General features: G+C 39.5%; 1 protein-coding gene across 1 annotated transcript in view; it reads left to right on the top strand.

The window, feature by feature from the left end:
* The window catches only part of LOC128657868 (zinc finger protein 25-like), a 202,093-nt gene that overhangs the window by 54,842 nt on the left and 125,903 nt on the right, over positions 1–21,348 (top strand). Inside the window, exons 7-8 of the mRNA XM_053712297.1 lie at positions 4,714–4,821; positions 20,285–20,371. Of these exons, the coding sequence (XP_053568272.1) occupies positions 4,714–4,821; positions 20,285–20,371 (195 nt within the window). The remainder of the gene's footprint in view (positions 1–4,713; positions 4,822–20,284; positions 20,372–21,348) is intronic.

The raw sequence follows: 21,348 nt of genomic DNA on the forward strand, positions 1-21,348 counted from the left end.
CATCGCCCCTGCGTGGCCTCGCAGGACTTAATATGCCGATCTAGTGGACATGTCCTCTCTGCCACCGTGGAAGCTTCCATTGAGGCAGGACCTTCTCATTCAGGGACCCTTCCATCATTCAAATCTAGTTTCTCTGCAGCTGACTGCTTGGAGATTGAACGTTTGATTTTATCTAAGTGAAGGTTCTCTGATTCGGTCATTGATACCTTGATTCAGGCACGTAAGCCTGTTACTAGAAAGATTTACCATAAGATATGGCGTAAATATCTTTATTGGTGCGAATCCAAGGGCTACAAATGGAGTAGGGTTAGGATTTCCAGGATTTTATCTTTTCTCCAAGAAGGATTGGAGAAAGGGTTGTCGGCAAGTTCCTTAAAGGGACAGATTTCTGCTTTGTCTATTTTGCTACACAAACGTCTGGCAGATGTTCAAACTTTTTATCAGGCTCTGACTAGAATCAGGCCTGTGTTTAGACCAATAGCTCCTCCTTGGAGTTTGAATTTAGTTCTTAATGTTCTTCAAGGGGTTCCGTTTGAACCTATGCATTCCATAGATATTAAGTTATTATCTTGGAAAGTTTTATTTCTAGTTGCTATTTCTTCTGCTTGCAGAGTTTCTGAGCTTTCAGCTTTACAATGTGATTCTCCTTACCTTATTTTTCATTCTGATAAGGTAGTGTTACGTACCAAACCTGGTTTTCTTCCTAAGGTTGTTTCTAATAAGAATTTTAATCAGGAAATTGTTGTTCCTTCCTTGTGTCCTAATCCTTCTTCTAAAAAGGAGCATCTGTTACATATCTTGGACGTGTTCCGTGTCCTGAAGTTTTACTTGCAGGCGACTAAAGAATTTCGTCAATCATCTTCATTATTTGTTGTTTTTTTTCCGGAAAACGTAGGGGTCAGAAAGCTAAGGCTACCTATTTCTTTTTGGCTGAAGAGTATTATCCGTTTTGCATATGAGACTGCTGGACAGCAGCCTCCTGAAAGAATTACGGCTCATTCTACTAGGGCTGTGGCTTCCTCATGGGCATTTAAAAATTATGCTTCTGTTGAACAGATTTGCAAGGCTACAACTTGGTCGTCTCTTCACACTTTTTCCAAATTTTACAAATTTGATACTTTTGCCTCGTCCGAGGCTGTGTTTGGGAGAAAGGTTCTTCAAACAGTGGTGCCTTCCGTTTAGGTTCCTGTCTTGTCCCTCCCTTTCATCCGTGTCCTATAGCTTTGGTATTGTATCCCATAAGTTAGGATGAAATCCGTGGACTCATCATATCTTGTAAAAGGAAAGGAAATTTATGCTTACCTGATCAATTTATTTATTTTACGATATGACAAGTCCACAGCCCTCCCTGTCATTTCTAAGACAGGTATTTATTTTTGTTAAACTTCAGTCACCTCTGCACCTTGGCTTTTCCTTTCTCTTCCTAACTTCGGTCGAATGACTGGAGTGGGAGGGAAGGGAGGAGCTATATATACAGCTCTGCTGTGGTGCTCTTTGCCTCCTCCTGCTGACCAGGAGGTGTAATTCATAAGTAAGGATGAAATCCGTGGACTCGTCATATCGTAAAAGAAATAAATTTATCAGGTAAGCATAATTTTCCTTTTCTGTTCATAAAAAGCTTTTGACTAAGCTAGAACATATGTTTTCCAGTAGTATTCCTGGTCATTTCTAGAGACACCTGGCTCTTTCCCCATTGCAGTTGGACAAAAGAGGGACCTCTTTAGTGAATTCAGAATTTGAATCTGTCCAGAAGTCTAGTGCTGTTAGTGCCAGATTGGATACTGCTACAATGAATGAGCAAGGAGCCAGTCAGTCCTGAAGGAGATCTCTCCAATATTTGTGTAAGTTCATTATTATGTTCCATTATTATCAGGGCAGACTTTCTCTGCAGGAAACAGGTCTCACCAACATCTACTAAAGAGAATCCTGAAGGAAAAGGCAACATTTTTTTTTGTAATCCTTCCCTTTTGGCCTTGCAGACCTAGTTTCCCTCTAGTGCAAATGCTGACCTTTCAACTTCCATTGATACTTCAAATATCAAGGGACATGCTGGTTTAGGATCCTCTGTTGCATCCAAATCCACAGAGTCTCAGGTTGACACTTGGTTACTGAGATTGTTTGTTTACAACAGTTGAATATTTTCAGCTTCAGTTATTCAAACACTCTTGAAAACCCGTAAGAAGCCTACAACTAATGTTTATTACAAATCTGGAACTTTTTTTTCTTCTTGGATGATACAACATAATGCTTCCACAATTAATATTCAGTTATCCCAATGCTTTAATTTTTACATGATGTTTTTTTCAAAGGTCTTCATGCTCGATCACTTAAGGTTTAAGTCTCTGTGATTTCAAGGGAAGAAATGGGCTCAGGATCCCTTTAGTGATGCACTTTCTATGTTCTTGGAAGCCTTAATGGATAGTAGTTTTTGAACCCTCTATGTTTGTTTCTAACTGGTTTCTTACATTGAAAACCATTTTTCTAGTTGCTATAACATCAGCAAGACGTGTTTCAGAATTAGACACTTTCTGTAAAGCAGCCATACATTGTTTTTCAACAGTTTAAAGTAATCATTAGAGGTGTTGATGAATTTTTGCCCAAAGTTGTCACTGACTTTTATAGGCGTCAAGATATTTTTTTTGCCTTCCTTCTGTCCTGATAAACAAGAGAGCCAAGAAAAACCATTATATTGTATGGATGTGGTCTATTGCCTTCACATATCTGTTAAGAGGGGACAATGAATTCTTCAGACAAATTGTCTCTCTGGTTTACCCAAAGGTCCTTGTGAGGTGCAGGCTCCTACAAAGTCTACCATTTTTAGATGGATTGTTCAAGCCATTTCCAGATCATACAAGTAACAGAATGAGCAGTATTTGGAGAGGCTTACGGCACACTCAACTAGGGTAGTTGCAGCATTACGGGCTTTCAAAAATATGCTACACCGGAGGAACTATGCCAGGTCGTTTATTTTACATTATAAGCTTTATGTGCACTAATGTGCTATTTTCTGTTCTAACTAGAATAAATTTGTATCTTTTTTTTTTGTATGCTGTCTGTTTTCTTTTTTTCTTTCCACCCGACCCTTATCTGCTTAGGTAATTGTCTCACTGTTATTATCAGGGAGGACCAAAATAACTAGAAATTATATTAAAATATAAGCAATTTTTATATCTAGACCCATATCCCTGGGTAATACTTACCAGACTCCTTCTCATATGCCTGGTGCAGCAATTTTGCTGGTCAGCACTATTATTATTATCAGTTATTTGTAGAGCGCCAACAGATTCCGCAGCGCTATAAACAAAGGGGGAGTACAACAAAACAATTATAGGGTAGAGGGCCCTGCCAAGAGTTGCACTGTTGTACTCAGCTCTTAAGAAGGTGATCTACAAACAGCTGGACTCTTAGGCTTACATGCTAAGAGGGTTCAGGGGATTGCAGTGGAGGAGAGGAACTGGTAATAGGAAAGGTCTTTAGGGAGCACTTGAAGCTTTTAAAACTAGAAGAGAGTCTTGTGGAGCGAGGCAGAGAGTTCCACAAGATGGGAGCCAGTCTGGAGAAGTCCTGTAAACGGGAGTATGATGAGGTGACAAGAGAGGAGGAGAGTAGGAGGTCATGAGCAGAGCGAAGGGGACGGGAGGGAGAGTATCTGGAGACAAGGTCTGAGATGTAGGGGGGAGCAGTGCAGTTGAGGGCTTTGTATGTAAGAGTGAGAGTTTTGTGGTTGATCCTAGAGGCAAGAGGAGGCCAGTGAAGGGATTGGCAGAGAGGCGCAGCAGATGAAGAGCGACGTGTAAGGAAGATGAGTCTGGCAGAGGCATTCATTATGGATTGTAAAGGAGCTAGGCGGCAGGTGGGGAGACCAGAGAGGACAGAGTTGCAGTAATCAAGGCGGGAAAGAATGAGAGAGTGGATTAAAATCTTAGTTGTGTCTTGTGTAAGGAAGTGTCTAATTTTAGAGATGTTTTTAAGGTGGAAGCGGCAGGCTGTAGCCAAGGACTGAATGTGAGGAGTGAAGGAAAGATCTGAGTCAAATTTGACCCCGAGACATTGAGCATGCCCGGTAGGGGTAATGATGGAGTTGTCGACAGTTATAGAGATATTGGGGGTGGAGATTTTGGAAGAAGGGGGGGAAATGAGGAGCTCAGTTTTGGAGAGATTTAGCTTGAGGTAGTGAGAGGACATCCAGGAAGAGATGTGAGAAAGACAGTTAGTGACACGGGTTAGCAAGGAAGGAGATAGTTCTGGTGCAGAGAAGTAGATTTGGGTGTCATCGGCATACAAATGATATTGGAAACCGTGGGACTTAATAAGGGAACCTAGTGATGACGTATAGATTGAGAAGAGAAGGGGACCGAGGACAGAGCCTTGCGGTACTCCAACAGAAAGTGGTGACGGGGCAGAGGAGCAGCACTAGGGAGAAGGAGCAGCACTAGGGAGAAGGAGCTGTGGTGCCTGAGGGGTTACCTGTATACAGTTAACCAGAGCAGTAGGCAGTTTTGTCCACACGCCTCAGGAGGGGGGCTCGCTCTTGTAGTACCCAGGGATATGCACCAAGATTTTTTTTTATTATTTTTTTTTTTTTTTTTACTTAATTTACTTTTTTTGTAATTTTAATATACTGAAAAAAAGACAGATTTTACAGGTAAACCAAAAGAAGGGCACTATATCTGTTTAAATAGAGTGATAGTGAAAATTGTTATTTTGCTACAGGTGAATATGATGCTGTGATTTCATGTAATTTGGAACAAACAGAAGATCAGTGGCTAAGAAATATGACCGAATCTGCAAAGCAGGAAATATGTGAGAATGTTAGGATTGGTGAGTGTATTTATATGATGTGTTTTAGGGATACAGGACACAGGTGAGTATACTGTAAAATAGTTTTTCCCTTAATGTATTTCCAATGATTTGTTATACCAGCTGCAGAGTAAAGAATGTATGAGAGACTTCAATTTTAGGTTTATTTGTGTATATGAAATAGCTGGTTTTGTGCTCAGCAGAGGGTTGAGCTTGAAGGTAGAATCAGATCTCTTATATCTGTTTGAAAATCGGGGCCTTAGTGTTGGGCCTTGGTTTACAAAGCATCAACAGATCGTCGAAAAACCGCCTTACCGGCCTATTCGGCCTTGCAGTCTGACGGTCTGTTGAGATATTCAAAGAAAAGGGGCATGTCCGAGCAATGCCCGACAGAGGAAATGTGTCTCCCATAGAAGTCAATGGGAGCGTGACGTCATCACCTGTATCGCTGACATTCTTCAGCATTTTGCTGCGGTGGGGGGGGGGGGGGGCGCTGTTTGACGTGGTCCTACATGGCGTAGACAGGGAACTCATTGAAACTAAAAATAGTTTCCGTGTAGGTACACTTAAAATATTGCCATGGAGAACTAAATTGTATTACACCTACCTCCCACTAGCACACCCTGCTAACTCCCCCTGAACGCCTATAGCTACATCACGCCAAACCTACATTCCCCCTGCATCAGCTCGCTACCTCCTATCGACTGCCTACATCTACATCAGACCTAACCTACACTGCCCCTTCACCACCCAGTTAACTCTCTCTGACCGCCTAACCTACAGACCCCCGGAATGGCCAGCTAAGTTCCTAATACCACCTACACTTATGTAATGTCTATCCTACACTCCACCAGCTAACTGCCACATACTGCCTACTGAAAAATACCTCACTATAATAAACTATACTAAATAGTAAACCTCCCCATTATAACTATGGGCGAAGCAATGTCGCTAAAATCATAATCGACGTTTAAATAATGTGTCACAGAGAGGCTTTACTAAAAACAAATTAACTTTATATAAATGAGATAAAAAATACTGTCCCTTTAACTCCTAACACTAGTTTAATGCACATCTAATAATGTGGGTAACTAGTAAATAGCTAAAGCAGTAAAATGTTATAAACACTTAAAGGGACAGGAAACCCTACATTTTGTTTTCTTTGATTGTCTGGATAGAACATACAGTTTTAAACATCTTTCCAATTTACTTCCATTATCAAATTTGCTTTGTTCTTTTGTTATCCTTTGCTGAAGTACTGGCAGCAAGATGACCACATCAGCCAATCACAAAAGACAAATGTGTGCAGGAACCAATTATCAGCAGCTCCTACTAGTGTAGGACATGTGTGTATTCTTTTTCAACAAGGGATACCAAGAGAACAAAGCACATTTGAAAATAGAAGTGAATTTAAAAGTGTCTTCAATTTACATGCTCTATCAGAATCATGCAAGTTTAATTTTGACTTTCCTATCCCTTCACGGAGTCTAGGAGCTTGCTCTATGCAAACTTCAAACAATGCAGCGATAAACCGAAGCAGTTAAACTCACAGCTAATTTTCCTCTCTGCCCTCCGTTGTATCTCTGCAGGATTTCATCTCCCCGCCCGGTAACCACAGCATTTAATTATGTTGTGCAGACACCGATGAGCCGGAAGGGGAGTGGAATTTTGGCAGAGAGGAAAATTTGCTGTAAGTTTAACTGCTTCTGTTTATCTCTGCATCGTTTCTGACGTTTGCATAGAGCAACCTCCTAGACTCCTTTAGTGTTTATTGGTAAATTCATATGTTTCACCATCTTTATTCCTTCTTCCAGGTTGGTACAGGAGTACGTAGTGTTATGATGTGTACAGATAAGCCTGAAAGGAAATGACCATCTGTACTTCAACCTGGCTTTCTGCAAGGCCACGATAACTTGCTTTAGATCCCTGCGTTTCTTTAAGGTAGTTGGTGAAAGATCCGAGTAGAACTGTAGCTTGTGGCCTTCAAATTCAAATTGTGAGAGCTTCCTAGAAACCTGGAATGAAATTTGATAATGATGTCTCTTGATGTGTTAGGGTTTTGGGGCTTATTTAGAGCTCTGTGTGCCCTGTCCATCAGTAAGAGATTTTCTTCTATGTCAGGTATAAGTTTCCGGAAAATAGCAGGTAGCACCTCTGGAAATTTTGTCAAATGTCTCTGGTAGATTTCGGATCCTAATATTAGATCTTAGAGACCTATTCTCCAGGTCTTCAATTTGGGATTCTAGCACTGAGATCTTCTTTTCCTATTCAGACATAGTGGAGTGAACTTCTGTCAGATCCTCTATAACTTCATCTACTTTGTCCTCTATTACTGAGGTTCTATTACCGATACTCAGAATGTCCGACTTCAGCTCTGCTATTGCTGATTTCAATTCTGTTTGAAATATCTCTCTTATTTGTCCCACCAGAGTAGCAGAGGGAGCATCTAGCTGGTCTCCCTGGGAGTCTTCAGATATGTTATCTTGATCTGCAGCCGATGCCATGGCCGCTAGGTTTGCGGCTTTACGATTTTTTTTGCTTGGGCCCTAGATAAGCAGTCCTTAACTGTTTGATGTTTTCCTTTCATAGTAGTGCAAAAACTGACACAGAAACGATTCCCAGCAAACTCAATTATGAACTGCTGTTATGTAACCTCTTACTGATAACATTACTTTAATGTGAGCATATCTCAGTATTTCGACTCCACTTTAGATCCTTATTTTTATTGAGGTATTTACCTATGAGCGAACATTCTGCACCCCCATAGACTGGAACCACTATTCAAAAGACATTTTTTTTTAAATTGTTGGTTGAAAAAAAGCAACAGATTCTCCCCTTCTAGAGCATTTTTCCACTTTTGTACCTCAATCCCTAAGCTACTACCGCTGTGGGAGATACAAGAAAGGGCTCATGCTCCAGACAAATAGTTATGTCAGAGATCAGTTGCAAAGTAGTAATGAATGAATCACATTAACCCATTGCAGACTTGTAATTCAAAAAGTAAATGCCCAAAAGAGAGAAAAATATTTGCAACTCTTCAAGGTGCCTTGCTATATTCTGCTTCAAGGTATATAATAACACTACTGAATTGGTCACCTCTGCCCTAAACAAACTGTCTCTCAGCTCGGGGAAAGGGGATACGTCTCAAAGGAAGGGAAAAAAGGGAAGTGGAAGTGACCGGCCTAGACTAGCTAGGTCGGAAAGGGAGAGCCTTGAGGAGCTGTTACTTAAGTAAACACTTGCTTAAAATTTAGTAAAAAATAATTTTTGTTTATAGAGTGAGATTATGCAACTAGTACAAATTACCAGGCCCTAGGTATACATATATATATATATATATATATATATATATATATATATATATATATATATACATATATATACATATATATATATATATATATATATATATAATAACAAATATCAGAGGGAACGCAATTGCTGTAAAAGAGCTTATATATGAAAAACCGACAGTAAAACTTCTAGTTCTGTCAGTATTTTAATTGTAATGGTGCAGACCCTTGCAAATTATTTATCATGGTTAAGAAAGAGGAGAGAGAAATCTAGGAGTGTAGTCCTAGTTAAGAAAAGACAGGGATTTCAGCACTCTTTTTAGAAAATAAAGCTCATAAGACCAAAATATGTTTTCAAACAGTGAATTCTTTAATCCAATTGTGAACAGAGAAATCTTCCAGCTATATGTACACCACTCCCCCGGTGGAAAGGACTCAACACTTATAGTATTCGTTAAAGGGAGTTTGAAAAGAAAACAAAATTTACTTCTAAATATACTAGAGTTAGTAATATAAACCTGACCGGTCAGGGGTGCACATTTAGTACATGTATAAACAGCCAAACACTACATAAATTTGTAGATTGACACCTATATATAACCTCTACACCCTGCTGCTCACAGAACCCCTTTTAAAGAGGTATAACCTGGGCAGGTATGAAAGAATGGGATCTAAGAGGTTAACTAAGGGTATCAGGAACAGAAGCAGGTCACAGCTTATTATCGTAATTACAATATGGTATGCAATGAATAGCGTATAGTGGTATACAGGCATGAAATGTAAAGCCTTAAATTCGAGACTCACTACACCCAGCTGCTCACAGTACTCCAATTAAGGAGAGTATAATACCGGGCAGTACAAAAAGTGGTAATATCTACCAGGATCTAAGTGATCTCTAAGTTAGGCTTTATTTACACTCAACAAAACACATTTAAGCGACTTTTTGCAATAAATACAGACAGTATGTGCCCTTATTATGCTTTTTGGTATTTTGTTAGTTCGTCATGCAAAGCTTTGCTGTAGAAAGGAATAAGCAGAAGTGTAGAGTTGTAGCATAAAGCACACTGCATGATATCTTCTTAATAGTGCTGTGATCGTGGAAATGCTGACATATAAAGCTGCATGCAAGGAAACATTGTAGCAAGCAGAAGAGAAAGCAATTCAAATGCTGTTTGTTAGAAGTTCAGCTTAGCGTATGTAAAACAATGTTGCTATTCTTGGCAGCTATTGTAACAGTACCCATAGATTTCTTTGTAAGTGTATTCCTCACACAGCAATCAGACAATGCAGTTTTCACAGGTAACCATATTATTATTCGACCGTAGTACAGTTCATATTAGTGAACCCTACTGTGACACATACGACCTTGCTTTATTCATTCAGACGTATCACTGTGGCATAGTGTGTCCTAGTCGTTTCTCCGATCCTCAGAATGCCGTTGTTACACTTCTGTATATTGCACCGCAGGTACCATCTACCATGCGGTTAGGAGGCTGTGTTTGTGGCGTGCACCACGTAGGCCGGTCGGCTTAGCCAATGCCGACGCGCGTTTCACCCGCAGGGCTGTTAAACACACCGGGCTTCGTCAGGGCGGTATATTGAATGGACTCCTTCAGTCCTATTTTTATAGTATTTTGTAAGAGCGCCCCTGCTGGAGGTGAAAATACAATGCATATCTAGTTGAACACAAACATGAAATTAAAAGCAACTAAATGGAAACAGACACCACTTTGGAAATGTGCTGTACTTAAAAGCAAAAAGGTAACTCTAGAATTTATATCCTTTTAGCTGAATAACATATCTTAGTATATATCACATATTTTCCCTTATTCATATACTATATTTTGATTACAATGTTTTAAAATACAAGTCAGAAAAAATGTTTTTTAGAGCAGGGCTTTCATGGAATTCATTTTGTCCTATAGAAAACAGGCCATATCGAGTTTATCATTTAAACCATCAGGCAGTTGGGTCCCCAACTCAAAGATCCATCTGCATTCTTTTTGCAAGAGGACCTTGTCGTTGTCGCCCCCTCTGTCATTGGTGATTCCTCTATCTATACAGATGAATTTCAGAGAATCAGGATTACAAATCATGTACCAGTTCATAATGTTTTGCGACATTGCTCTTCTGGTTTTTGTTTTTTACATCGTCTCGATGCTCAGTGATTCGGTCTTTTATGGCTCTCCTCGTTTTGCCCACATAAAAACGTGGGCAGTTACAGGAGAGTAGGTAGATCACTCCTTCAGTATTGCAATTAGTAAAGTGTTTTAACTTGTATCTCTTCCCTGAACGGGTGCCAAAATCTTTAGTTTTTACCATAAATTTGCATGCCACACAACGACCACAAGGGTGGTTGCCAGATGACCTATGTCTTGTCAGCCAGTCTGTCTGTCTCTGTTCAGACCTATATTGACTTCTTACTAGCTTATCCTTCAGATTGCTAGCTCGTCTGGCAGTAATATTCGGATAGGCTCCAACTTCTTTTGATACTCCCACATCACTCACAAGAATTTTCCAATTCTTGGCCAGGATCTCCTTTAAAGCATTCCAATGACAGTTATAATCTGTGATTAGCCTTATTTTTGAATCTATTGGTTTTTCTTTCTGTGCAAGAAGTGTGTTTCTATTTGTATGTGCAGCATTGCTGAATGCCTTCTTTACATTTCGCTTAGAATAGCCTCTATCTAAGAACCTTTTTTGCATCTCTACGCCATGCTTTAGGAACCTTTCTTTTGTCGAGCAATTTCTACGAAGCCGCAGAAATTGCCCTTTTGGAATGCCTTTTATCAAGTGTGTTGGGTGGTGACTTGAAGCTAAGAGGAGACTGTTAGTAGCAGTACTCTTCCGAAAGTTTTCAGTCACTAACATTCCTTGTTCAATTTTTACATTGACATCGAGGAACGAAATTTCCTCCTTACTATATTGCAGGGTTAGTGAAATGTTGCTATTATTTATGTTGAGGGTTCGAACAAATTCTTTTAGAATGTTCTCTGATCCCTCCCAGATTAGGAAGACATCATCCACGTATCTTATCCACATGTGGATGTTTTCTTCAAAAAGAGGGTTTTGGAACACTTCATCCATTTCCCACTTTCCCAGATGTAGGCACGCATACGTTGGGGCACATGTGGCACCCATTGCAGTGCCTCTTTTTTGCTTGTATATTTTATTATCAAACATAAATATGTTGTTATTAAGCACAAATGTTAATAGTTCCACCACAAAATCTGTGTGGTTTTGAACATTAGTGCCTCTTGTCATGAGAAAGTGCTTGCACGCTTCTATTCCCACTTCATGTGGGATGGATGAGTATAAACCCTCAACATCTAAACATACCAACCAAGCTTCCTGAGGAACCGATAGTCCATCTACTTTCCTGAGGAAGTCTGCAGTATCTAGTATGAAGGATGGCATGGTATTCAGAAATGGTCTTAGAAAGTGGTCAATATAGTTCCCCAGATTTTCTGTGAGGCTGCCTATTCCTGCAATTATTGGACGGCCTGGAGGATTAGTGGAGTTTTTATGTATTTTGGGGATACAGTAAAATACTGGCATCACTGGATGTTCAGGGTAAAGATATTTAAATTCTGTTGCAGTAATGATTTTCCTCTCTTTTGCACTCTTTAGCATATTAAAGAGGGAAAACTGCAGAGAGGAGGTAGGCTGTTTATACATGTACTAAATGTGCACCCCTGACCGGTCAGGTTTATATTACTAACTCTAGTATATTTAGAAGTAAATTTTGTTTTCTTTTCAAACTCCCTTTAACGAATACTATAAGTGTTGAGTCCTTTCCACCGGGGGAGTGGTGTACATATAGCTGGAAGATTTCTCTGTTCACAATTGGATTAAAGAATTCACTGTTTGAAAACATATTTTGGTCTTATGAGCTTTATTTTCTAAAAAGAGTGCTGAAATCCCTGTCTTTTCTTAACTAGGACTACACTCCTAGATTTCTCTCTCCTCTTTCTTAACCATGATAAATAATTTGCAAGGGTCTGCACCATTACAATTAAAATACTGACAGAACTAGAAGTTTTACTGTCGGTTTTTCATATATAAGCTCTTTTACAGCAATTGCGTTCCCTCTGATATTTGTTATTGTTTGTATTGTATACCTGGGATACTTGGGCCTAGGCCCATATACTTTATAAGGTTTCCAGAGTGGAAAACCCCATTAGCTGTATACTATTGGCCTTTTCAATTGTGAACATTTAGGGATTTCTTTGGGCTGTTTGTGCAAAACTTCACGGAGGTTAAGGTTACAACATGGCTTTCATGCTGTCCGATGAAAACTGGGAAGCTGAACTTACAGCATCTCTATCTATATCTAATCTAGAAGAGAGTCAGGATAAAAACAACACACCAGTAAATATCTATGGTGCCTTTAAAAACTACAAGAAATTACTGGTCAAACAAGTAAAACTCAGAGCAGAGACGTCTAGTCTTGAAAATTACATAAAAACAAAGATCATACCCAGAGGCCTACGCCTAAGGCTAGACCCTGGGACAAATTTGAGAGAAGATGAGGGTGGGGAGGAGTTTATGGAAGATTGGAACACAAGTCTTTCGGACTGTTCCATCATCCTCATGAATAAAATGGTGAAACGAAACAAAGAAAGACTAGAAAAAACTATAAATCAAGCTGAAGAGTCTCTAAAAATAGTTAACATGTTTGAAACAAACTCTAATTTTGCTAAATTGAATGATGAAATAAAAGAGCAGATAGCAAGACTACAAACAGACATAAAACTAAGAAAAGGAAGAAAATTTTCTAGAGACAATGATGACTATAAAAACAACAAAGTTTATAGTTATCAATCAGCAAGGGGAGCCTATGATTCGGGCACAGATAGCTCTGACGTAGAAATAGATCATTCCAGAGGTACCCCAGAAAATAAAAATTCTTTTTTAGGGGAAGGAGGAGAGGCGGTAGGAAGAGAAGGAAGAGGGGGGACAAGTTCAAATTCAGAAGAGAGACGATATCCCTCCAGACAACGTCGCCAACAGAATTACGATCAAACCCAGAGGAACTACTCCCAGGGCAGACCCCGAAGACCTCGGAGTCGCAGGGGATTCTAAACCAACCAGAAAATGACTTGCAAATTATCAACCTATCTACCTTTAAACTTGGCCTATCTCATGTTGAGGTTCTTAAAAAAGGCTTATCATTCTGTCCTACAAACACCCTTGACAAATTTAACTTTATCAAGGACCTTCATCTTTTTGCTAGACGGATAGTCCTGTCGCAGATAATGAAAGGAAAGAGCAGACATCTAGTGGAAGATGTATCTCTTACCATGGAAGATAATGCCTCAATTATAGATCTCCAAGTTCTACTGGCTGAAAACGAAGGGAGTCAATATGGTCCCTCACAAGCCATTGATACCAGTGAATGTAAAACGATTAAAACTAATTTTAAAGCAAAATCTAAATATATGCCACAATTATCGATGGTACCTGCTGTTAACATCTTTGTGAGGCAGGTAGAGAGAGAAGTGGCAAATCTTTCCTTCACTGGATTAGTAAATGATAATCTAAGCAAGTCAGAAAGAAAAGCGCTTGGAGAATTGATGAGTGCTAAAGGACTGATCATAAAACAGGCGGACAAGGGCGGTAACTTAGTCCTATGGGACGAAAGTATGTATGTCCTTGAGGCTAAACGCCAACTTTTAGACAGAACCCAATATCAATGTCTAACCTTCAATCCTACCTCCTCTCTGCAGTTTTCCCTCTTTAATATGCTAAAGAGTGCAAAAGAGAGGAAAATCATTACTGCAACAGAATTTAAATATCTTTACCCTGAACATCCAGTGATGCCAGTATTTTACTGTATCCCCAAAATACATAAAAACTCCACTAATCCTCCAGGCCGTCCAATAATTGCAGGAATAGGCAGCCTCACAGAAAATCTGGGGAACTATATTGACCACTTTCTAAGACCATTTCTGAATACCATGCCATCCTTCATACTAGATACTGCAGACTTCCTCAGGAAAGTAGATGGACTATCGGTTCCTCAGGAAGCTTGGTTGGTATGTTTAGATGTTGAGGGTTTATACTCATCCATCCCACATGAAGTGGGAATAGAAGCGTGCAAGCACTTTCTCATGACAAGAGGCACTAATGTTCAAAACCACACAGATTTTGTGGTGGAACTATTAACATTTGTGCTTAATAACAACATATTTATGTTTGATAATAAAATATACAAGCAAAAAAGAGGCACTGCAATGGGTGCCACATGTGCCCCAACGTATGCGTGCCTACATCTGGGAAAGTGGGAAATGGATGAAGTGTTCCAAAACCCTCTTTTTGAAGAAAACATCCACATGTGGATAAGATACGTGGATGATGTCTTCCTAATCTGGGAGGGATCAGAGAACATTCTAAAAGAATTTGTTCGAACCCTCAACATAAATAATAGCAACATTTCACTAACCCTGCAATATAGTAAGGAGGAAATTTCGTTCCTCGATGTCAATGTAAAAATTGAACAAGGAATGTTAGTGACTGAAAACTTTCGGAAGAGTACTGCTACTAACAGTCTCCTCTTAGCTTCAAGTCACCACCCAACACACTTGATAAAAGGCATTCCAAAAGGGCAATTTCTGCGGCTTCGTAGAAATTGCTCGACAAAAGAAAGGTTCCTAAAGCATGGCGTAGAGATGCAAAAAAGGTTCTTAGATAGAGGATATTCTAAGCGAAATGTAAAGAAGGCATTCAGCAATGCTGCACATACAAATAGAAACACACTTCTTGCACAGAAAGAAAAACCAATAGATTCAAAAATAAGGCTAATCACAGATTATAACTGTCATTGGAATGCTTTAAAGGAGATCCTGGCCAAGAATTGGAAAATTCTTGTGAGTGATGTGGGAGTATCAAAAGAAGTTGGAGCCTATCCGAATATTACTGCCAGACGAGCTAGCAATCTGAAGGATAAGCTAGTAAGAAGTCAATATAGGTCTGAACAGAGACAGACAGACTGGCTGACAAGACATAGGTCATCTGGCAACCACCCTTGTGGTCGTTGTGTGGCATGCAAATTTATGGTAAAAACTAAAGATTTTGGCACCCGTTCAGGGAAGAGATACAAGTTAAAACACTTTACTAATTGCAATACTGAAGGAGTGATCTACCTACTCTCCTGTAACTGCCCACGTTTTTATGTGGGCAAAACGAGGAGAGCCATAAAAGACCGAATCACTGAGCATCGAGACGATGTAAAAAACAAAAACCAGAAGAGCAATGTCGCAAAACATTATGAACTGGTACATGATTGTAATCCTGATTCTCTGAAATTCATCTGTATAGATAGAGGAATCACCAATGACAGAGGGGGCGACAACGACAAGGTCCTCTTGCAAAAAGAATGCAGATGGATCTTTGAGTTGGGGACCCAACTGCCTGATGGTTTAAATGATAAACTCGATATGGCCTGTTTTCTATAGGACAAAATGAATTCCATGAAAGCCCTGCTCTAAAAAACATTTTTTCTGACTTGTATTTTAAAACATTGTAATCAAAATATAGTATATGAATAAGGGAAAATATGTGATATATACTAAGATATGTTATTCAGCTAAAAGGATATAAATTCTAGAGTTACCTTTTTGCTTTTAAGTACAGCACATTTCCAAAGTGGTGTCTGTTTCCATTTAGTTGCTTTTAATTTCATGTTTGTGTTCAACTAGATATGCATTGTATTTTCACCTCCAGCAGGGGCGCTCTTACAAAATACTATAAAAATAGGACTGAAGGAGTCCATTCAATATACCGCCCTGACGAAGCCCGGTGTGTTTAACAGCCCTGCGGGTGAAACGCGCGTCGGCATTGGCTAAGCCGACCGGCCTACGTGGTGCACGCCACAAACACAGCCTCCTAACCGCATGGTAGATGGTACCTGCGGTGCAATATACAGAAGTGTAACAACGGCATTCTGAGGATCGGAGAAACGACTAGGACACACTATGCCACAGTGATACGTCTGAATGAATAAAGCAAGGTCGTATGTGTCACAGTAGGGTTCACTAATATGAACTGTACTACGGTCGAATAATAATATGGTTACCTGTGAAAACTGCATTGTCTGATTGCTGTGTGAGGAATACACTTACAAAGAAATCTATGGGTACTGTTACAATAGCTGCCAAGAATAGCAACATTGTTTTACATACGCTAAGCTGAACTTCTAACAAACAGCATTTGAATTGCTTTCTCTTCTGCTTGCTACAATGTTTCCTTGCATGCAGCTTTATATGTCAGCATTTCCACGATCACAGCACTATTAAGAAGATATCATGCAGTGTGCTTTATGCTACAACTCTACACTTCTGCTTATTCCTTTCTACAGCAAAGCTTTGCATGACGAACTAACAAAATACCAAAAAGCATAATAAGGGCACATACTGTCTGTATTTATTGCAAAAAGTCGCTTAAATGTGTTTTGTTGAGTGTAAATAAAGCCTAACTTAGAGATCACTTAGATCCTGGTAGATATTACCACTTTTTGTACTGCCCGGTATTATACTCTCCTTAATTGGAGTACTGTGAGCAGCTGGGTGTAGTGAGTCTCGAATTTAAGGCTTTACATTTCATGCCTGTATACCACTATACGCTATTCATTGCATACCATATTGTAATTACGATAATAAGCTGTGACCTGCTTCTGTTCCTGATACCCTTAGTTAACCTCTTAGATCCCATTCTTTCATACCTGCCCAGGTTATACCTCTTTAAAAGGGGTTCTGTGAGCAGCAGGGTGTAGAGGTTATATATAGGTGTCAATCTACAAATTTATGTAGTGTTTGGCTGTTTATACATGTACTAAATGTGCACCCCTGACCGGTCAGGTTTATATTACTAACTCTAGTATATTTAGAAGTAAATTTTGTTTTCTTTTCAAACTCCCTTTAACGAATACTATAAGTGTTGAGTCCTTTCCACCGGGGGAGTGGTGTACATATAGCTGGAAGATTTCTCTGTTCACAATTGGATTAAAGAATTCACTGTTTGAAAACATATTTTGGTCTTATGAGCTTTATTTTCTAAAAAGAGTGCTGAAATCCCTGTCTTTTCTTAACTAGGACTACACTCCTAGATTTCTCTCTCCTCTTTCTTAACCATGATATATATATATATATATATAGTAGCTTTGGACTGATATATGAACTAGGCTGAAACTTAATAACCTGCAATATAAAACATTAGATGTTGCTGCAAATAATATAATAGCACTCCACCTCAGGCTACAATCCCGAGGACAAAAAAGCTGACGCAGTAGCTAATACCCAATGGGGAGAGTCCAGCACATAAATTATCTAGTAGAGGTGCTTGAGTAGAAGCATATAGAAGTGGTGAACCAGTGCAGAGGTTTGGAATATGGCACACCTCTGACTTCTTTAGGGGGATTTTTATGAAGATAAAGATGTAGTGGGCCAAAGTTTATTAAATATATCTGAATCCAGAGTATGAGAGCAACCTCTTCAGAGTGATGCTTAAGTAGAGTTCTCTTGTAGAGAAGGAGAATAAAATGAGAAATTGCAATTCAGTGTGTAAAAGTTAGGTGAATGGGGGCAAGTGGTTAATATCCAGCAGTGGAGTCTCCTGATATTCTGTGTCTCCACAAGTTGTAAACTGTTAGGGATGAGTTGCGGTGAGGAGGGGAGATAAATCTATCTCAAATAATGGGGTATAATGTCCCAGGCCCTGTGTGTAATCGGGTGACAGTCTTAATTTTCACTTGTGTGCAGCCTACTAGCCGGGGACTAAGTGAACAGCATATGGCACCCAATATTCCAGCAGTTTCTTACCCAGTCCTTGGAGTGGATCACGCTGCGAGGGAAGACACAGCAGCTTCTAACTGGATAGTCACAATAGCCAAAGCTCGATCCGTTGGCAGATGACCGCCACTTCAGGCCCAGCGCAGGTATGAGGGAGCGCTACAGCCCAAGATGGCGGGTGTTCGCGCCTTTTCCACAGGCTGCGCAACTATGAGGCCCGGACAGCTTTTCACAGGTATGCGGATTAGCCTCCCCACGCTGCCTACCACTTAACGATATGCGGATGGTAAGTATTCAGCTACCAATCTTCTCAATATAGAGACCACAGGCAATGAGGATCCCCAGATGCGCTCGGTCTGAACGCCCGGTCTGACGCCCCCTTATCAGGTATAGCAGAGGTCACTATTTGAGCACTCCGGAGCGGATCCCCGACCCTCCGGAGCAGTGCTGACTGGTAGTAGCTGGGAACAAGCGCTGGCTGCTAGTCTCTGTATCAGGCACTACGGAGCGGAGCCCCGACCCTCCGGAGCAGAGGGACAGCTACAAGTAGCAGGGAAGTTTGGTGTCCGCTCGTGTTAGTTGATGTCCTCTAGGGTATTAGCAGTAGGGCTATTCAGTGAGGTCCAGATGTGCGGGTACAGCAGTTGTATGGCACGGCGTGGATCCTCAGTCTTCCGTGTTAGAGCCGATAACAGCCGCTCACAGTAGAGTAGGTGAATAGATCCGTATAGACAAAACTGGCGGGCAAGCCGACTGAAGTAGGTCAGACTGCTAAGAGATGGTGTCCACCAGTAATAGCCCACAGTTTAAATGACCATCAGCCTTGGCAATTTACACCTTATGAAGCTCCTTTTAACTTTTATTCTCAGGAGCTCAGTGAATATGCGTCTAGTCAGTGCTATGGCTAGCTCCGCCTCATCCTCCTTTAGTGTTTATAACATATTAACACTGTCAAGAGTGCAACTGTGCATAGATTTGACTCCCCCTCTGTCCTCAATACGGCATTCTGAACAGTTGCGCTCCTGCCCGTGTTAAACTGGGGTGGCAGCGGCTGCTTCCCTGGTGTAGGAAGAGCACCGTGGGGGCAGCAGCTGGGGAAAATGCTTGGTGCATAGGCAATAACTAGTCAATTACTAGCACAACTCTTGTCTAATAATGGAATATCATTTCAGTACTTGAAATGGGACAGCGCAAGAATGTAACAGTTCTAATAGATCCATGCCCAGCGTAACAGTCAGGGAGAAAGCGGCAAAGTGCAGATGAGGGGATTGGATTGTAATTGACATGTATTAGGGAGTTCACAGACAGCTCCAGCATGAGCTGTCCAACTAGAGTATATTACGGACGTGTTCATATGTAGTGCGATCACTACAAAGTTTATCATCATTTTTAGGAGCTTTAGCAGCAAAATTGCTAATACATTTCAATTACAAACTTTATCTTCTTTGAATGCTGTATTTAAATAGCCCATATTTTTTTGGTGTATAATGTGCCTTTAAAGGGGCATTAAACACAAAAACAATGCTAGGTAGAATGACACATTCAAAGAAAATATTAATCTGAGAATAATATGTAGATTTTTTTTTTTTTTTTTTAAGTTTCATTAGTTGTTTAAATAGTGACAAAATAAGTGTAAAGTTTTAGTATCTATAAAACAGGAGCTGCCATGTTGTAACGTGGGTTACCTTGTCTGCTGTGGCCAATTAGAGACAGTTAAAAAAAAAAGTCACTAGAGTGTGCAGTGTGCGGCTGTGTGGAAGATAACCGTGAACTTACATTTCTAACAGTAACTGAAATACTCACAATTTCAGAATGTAATTACAGGAAAATGGGAAAAAATATATAATGAAAGTATGTATTGTAGAGTTTTTTTTTGTTTGTTTTTTTATATTACCATCTCAAAGTGTTTAATGTCCCTTTTAAAGCATTATGCAATAACAGTTTAAATATTGAATACCAATGCAACGCCTGACTACATTATATCTACAATGTTTGAAATTAAATGTATGGTCATGTATAATGCATATTAGTTTAAGTATTAGATGTATAAATTAAAATGTAGATATTTTTGCTTGATGCAATTATTATGTAAAATATAAAGATGTTTTTAAAATAGATATTTGTTATAAAAGAAAGTTGCATTAAAATAATAGTATTACATAACGGCATGCCTGTTATGTAATAATGCAATTGTAAAACTAATGCCTTTGTAACATAAATATACATTTTTAAAATGTATATTTATGTTTACAATAAAAACACAAGAATAAATACATATTAATGTTTATATACGATAGTAAAAAAAAATATGCATCATACATAAGAATACATAATATTTAAAAAATTGTAGATTCATGCACTAATAACCCCTAAGGTGCCATAACCTAATCAATCCCCATACAGGTAGGTGGTTAGGAGATGATTCCTGGCACCAGGAGCAGGAACGAAGAGGGCTCAATGTCGGATCAGCAGGAGCTGGATCTTCCAACGGTGAGTACAACCCTTTATGTTATGTTTTTTTTTAGGGTGGGTTTTTTATTCTTAAGAATAGACTTTTTTTATTTTAACTTTTCTAGTAGATTTTTTTTCCCAGTAGATTTTGTTAGTTGAAGGTGTGTTGTAGAGGGTGGTTTTGTAATTGATTTTTGTGTGTAAAAGAGCTGAATTATCTTTAGGACAATGCCCTACAAAAGGCCCTTTTAAGAGCTATAGTAATTTATTTAGTGTTGGGGTTCAGTGTTTTTTTTTTTTGGGTGGGTTTTTTATTTTATGGGGCATGTAGATTAGTGTTAGGAATAATGGTGTTTTTTTATTTTGGATACTGTAGTTTATTATTTTTGTAACTTAGGGGGTTTCATTTAAAAGGTGGTTTAGAGGGGTTGTTTAGTTTAAAAGGGGGCTTAGGTGTTAGAGTAGGGTTAGATTATGTTTGGGGTTGTGGTGGTTTAGGTTTAATATATTTTTCTTCTTTTGTAACTTAGATTATTATTTTTTAAAGTAATTTAGGGGGTTTAGTTTAGATTGGGGGTTAGGTACAGTAGGTTAGATACCACGGGCTAAATCAGCTATTTCAAATGCTGAAATAATGGTAAACAAGCTACTTTGTAAACAATTTAATACACTCCAGCAGAAAAAAATGGATTATTGGGAACAAATTAAAGAGAACATTTCCTTAATATGAGGAGAGTACACGGCATCATTCCTTACTGTTGGGAAATACTGAACCTGGCCACCAGGAGGAGGCAACGACACCCCAGCCAAAGGCCTAAATACTCCCCCTACTTTCCCTCATATCCCAGTCATTCTTTGCCTTTCGTCACAGGAGCTTGGCAGAGAAGTGTCAGAACATTCGTAGTAGTTACTTATGAGGGGTATCTGCCCTTTGAAATGGGACTGGAGTGTTATGTAGTCTTGTCAGCCTCTCAGTGAGGCATTGATGAAAGTTAGAGTCTGGAGATGCAGGGAGA

Source organism: Bombina bombina, chromosome 4 (genome assembly GCF_027579735.1).
Source record: "Bombina bombina isolate aBomBom1 chromosome 4, aBomBom1.pri, whole genome shotgun sequence".
Taxonomy (NCBI): Eukaryota; Metazoa; Chordata; class Amphibia; order Anura; family Bombinatoridae; genus Bombina; species Bombina bombina.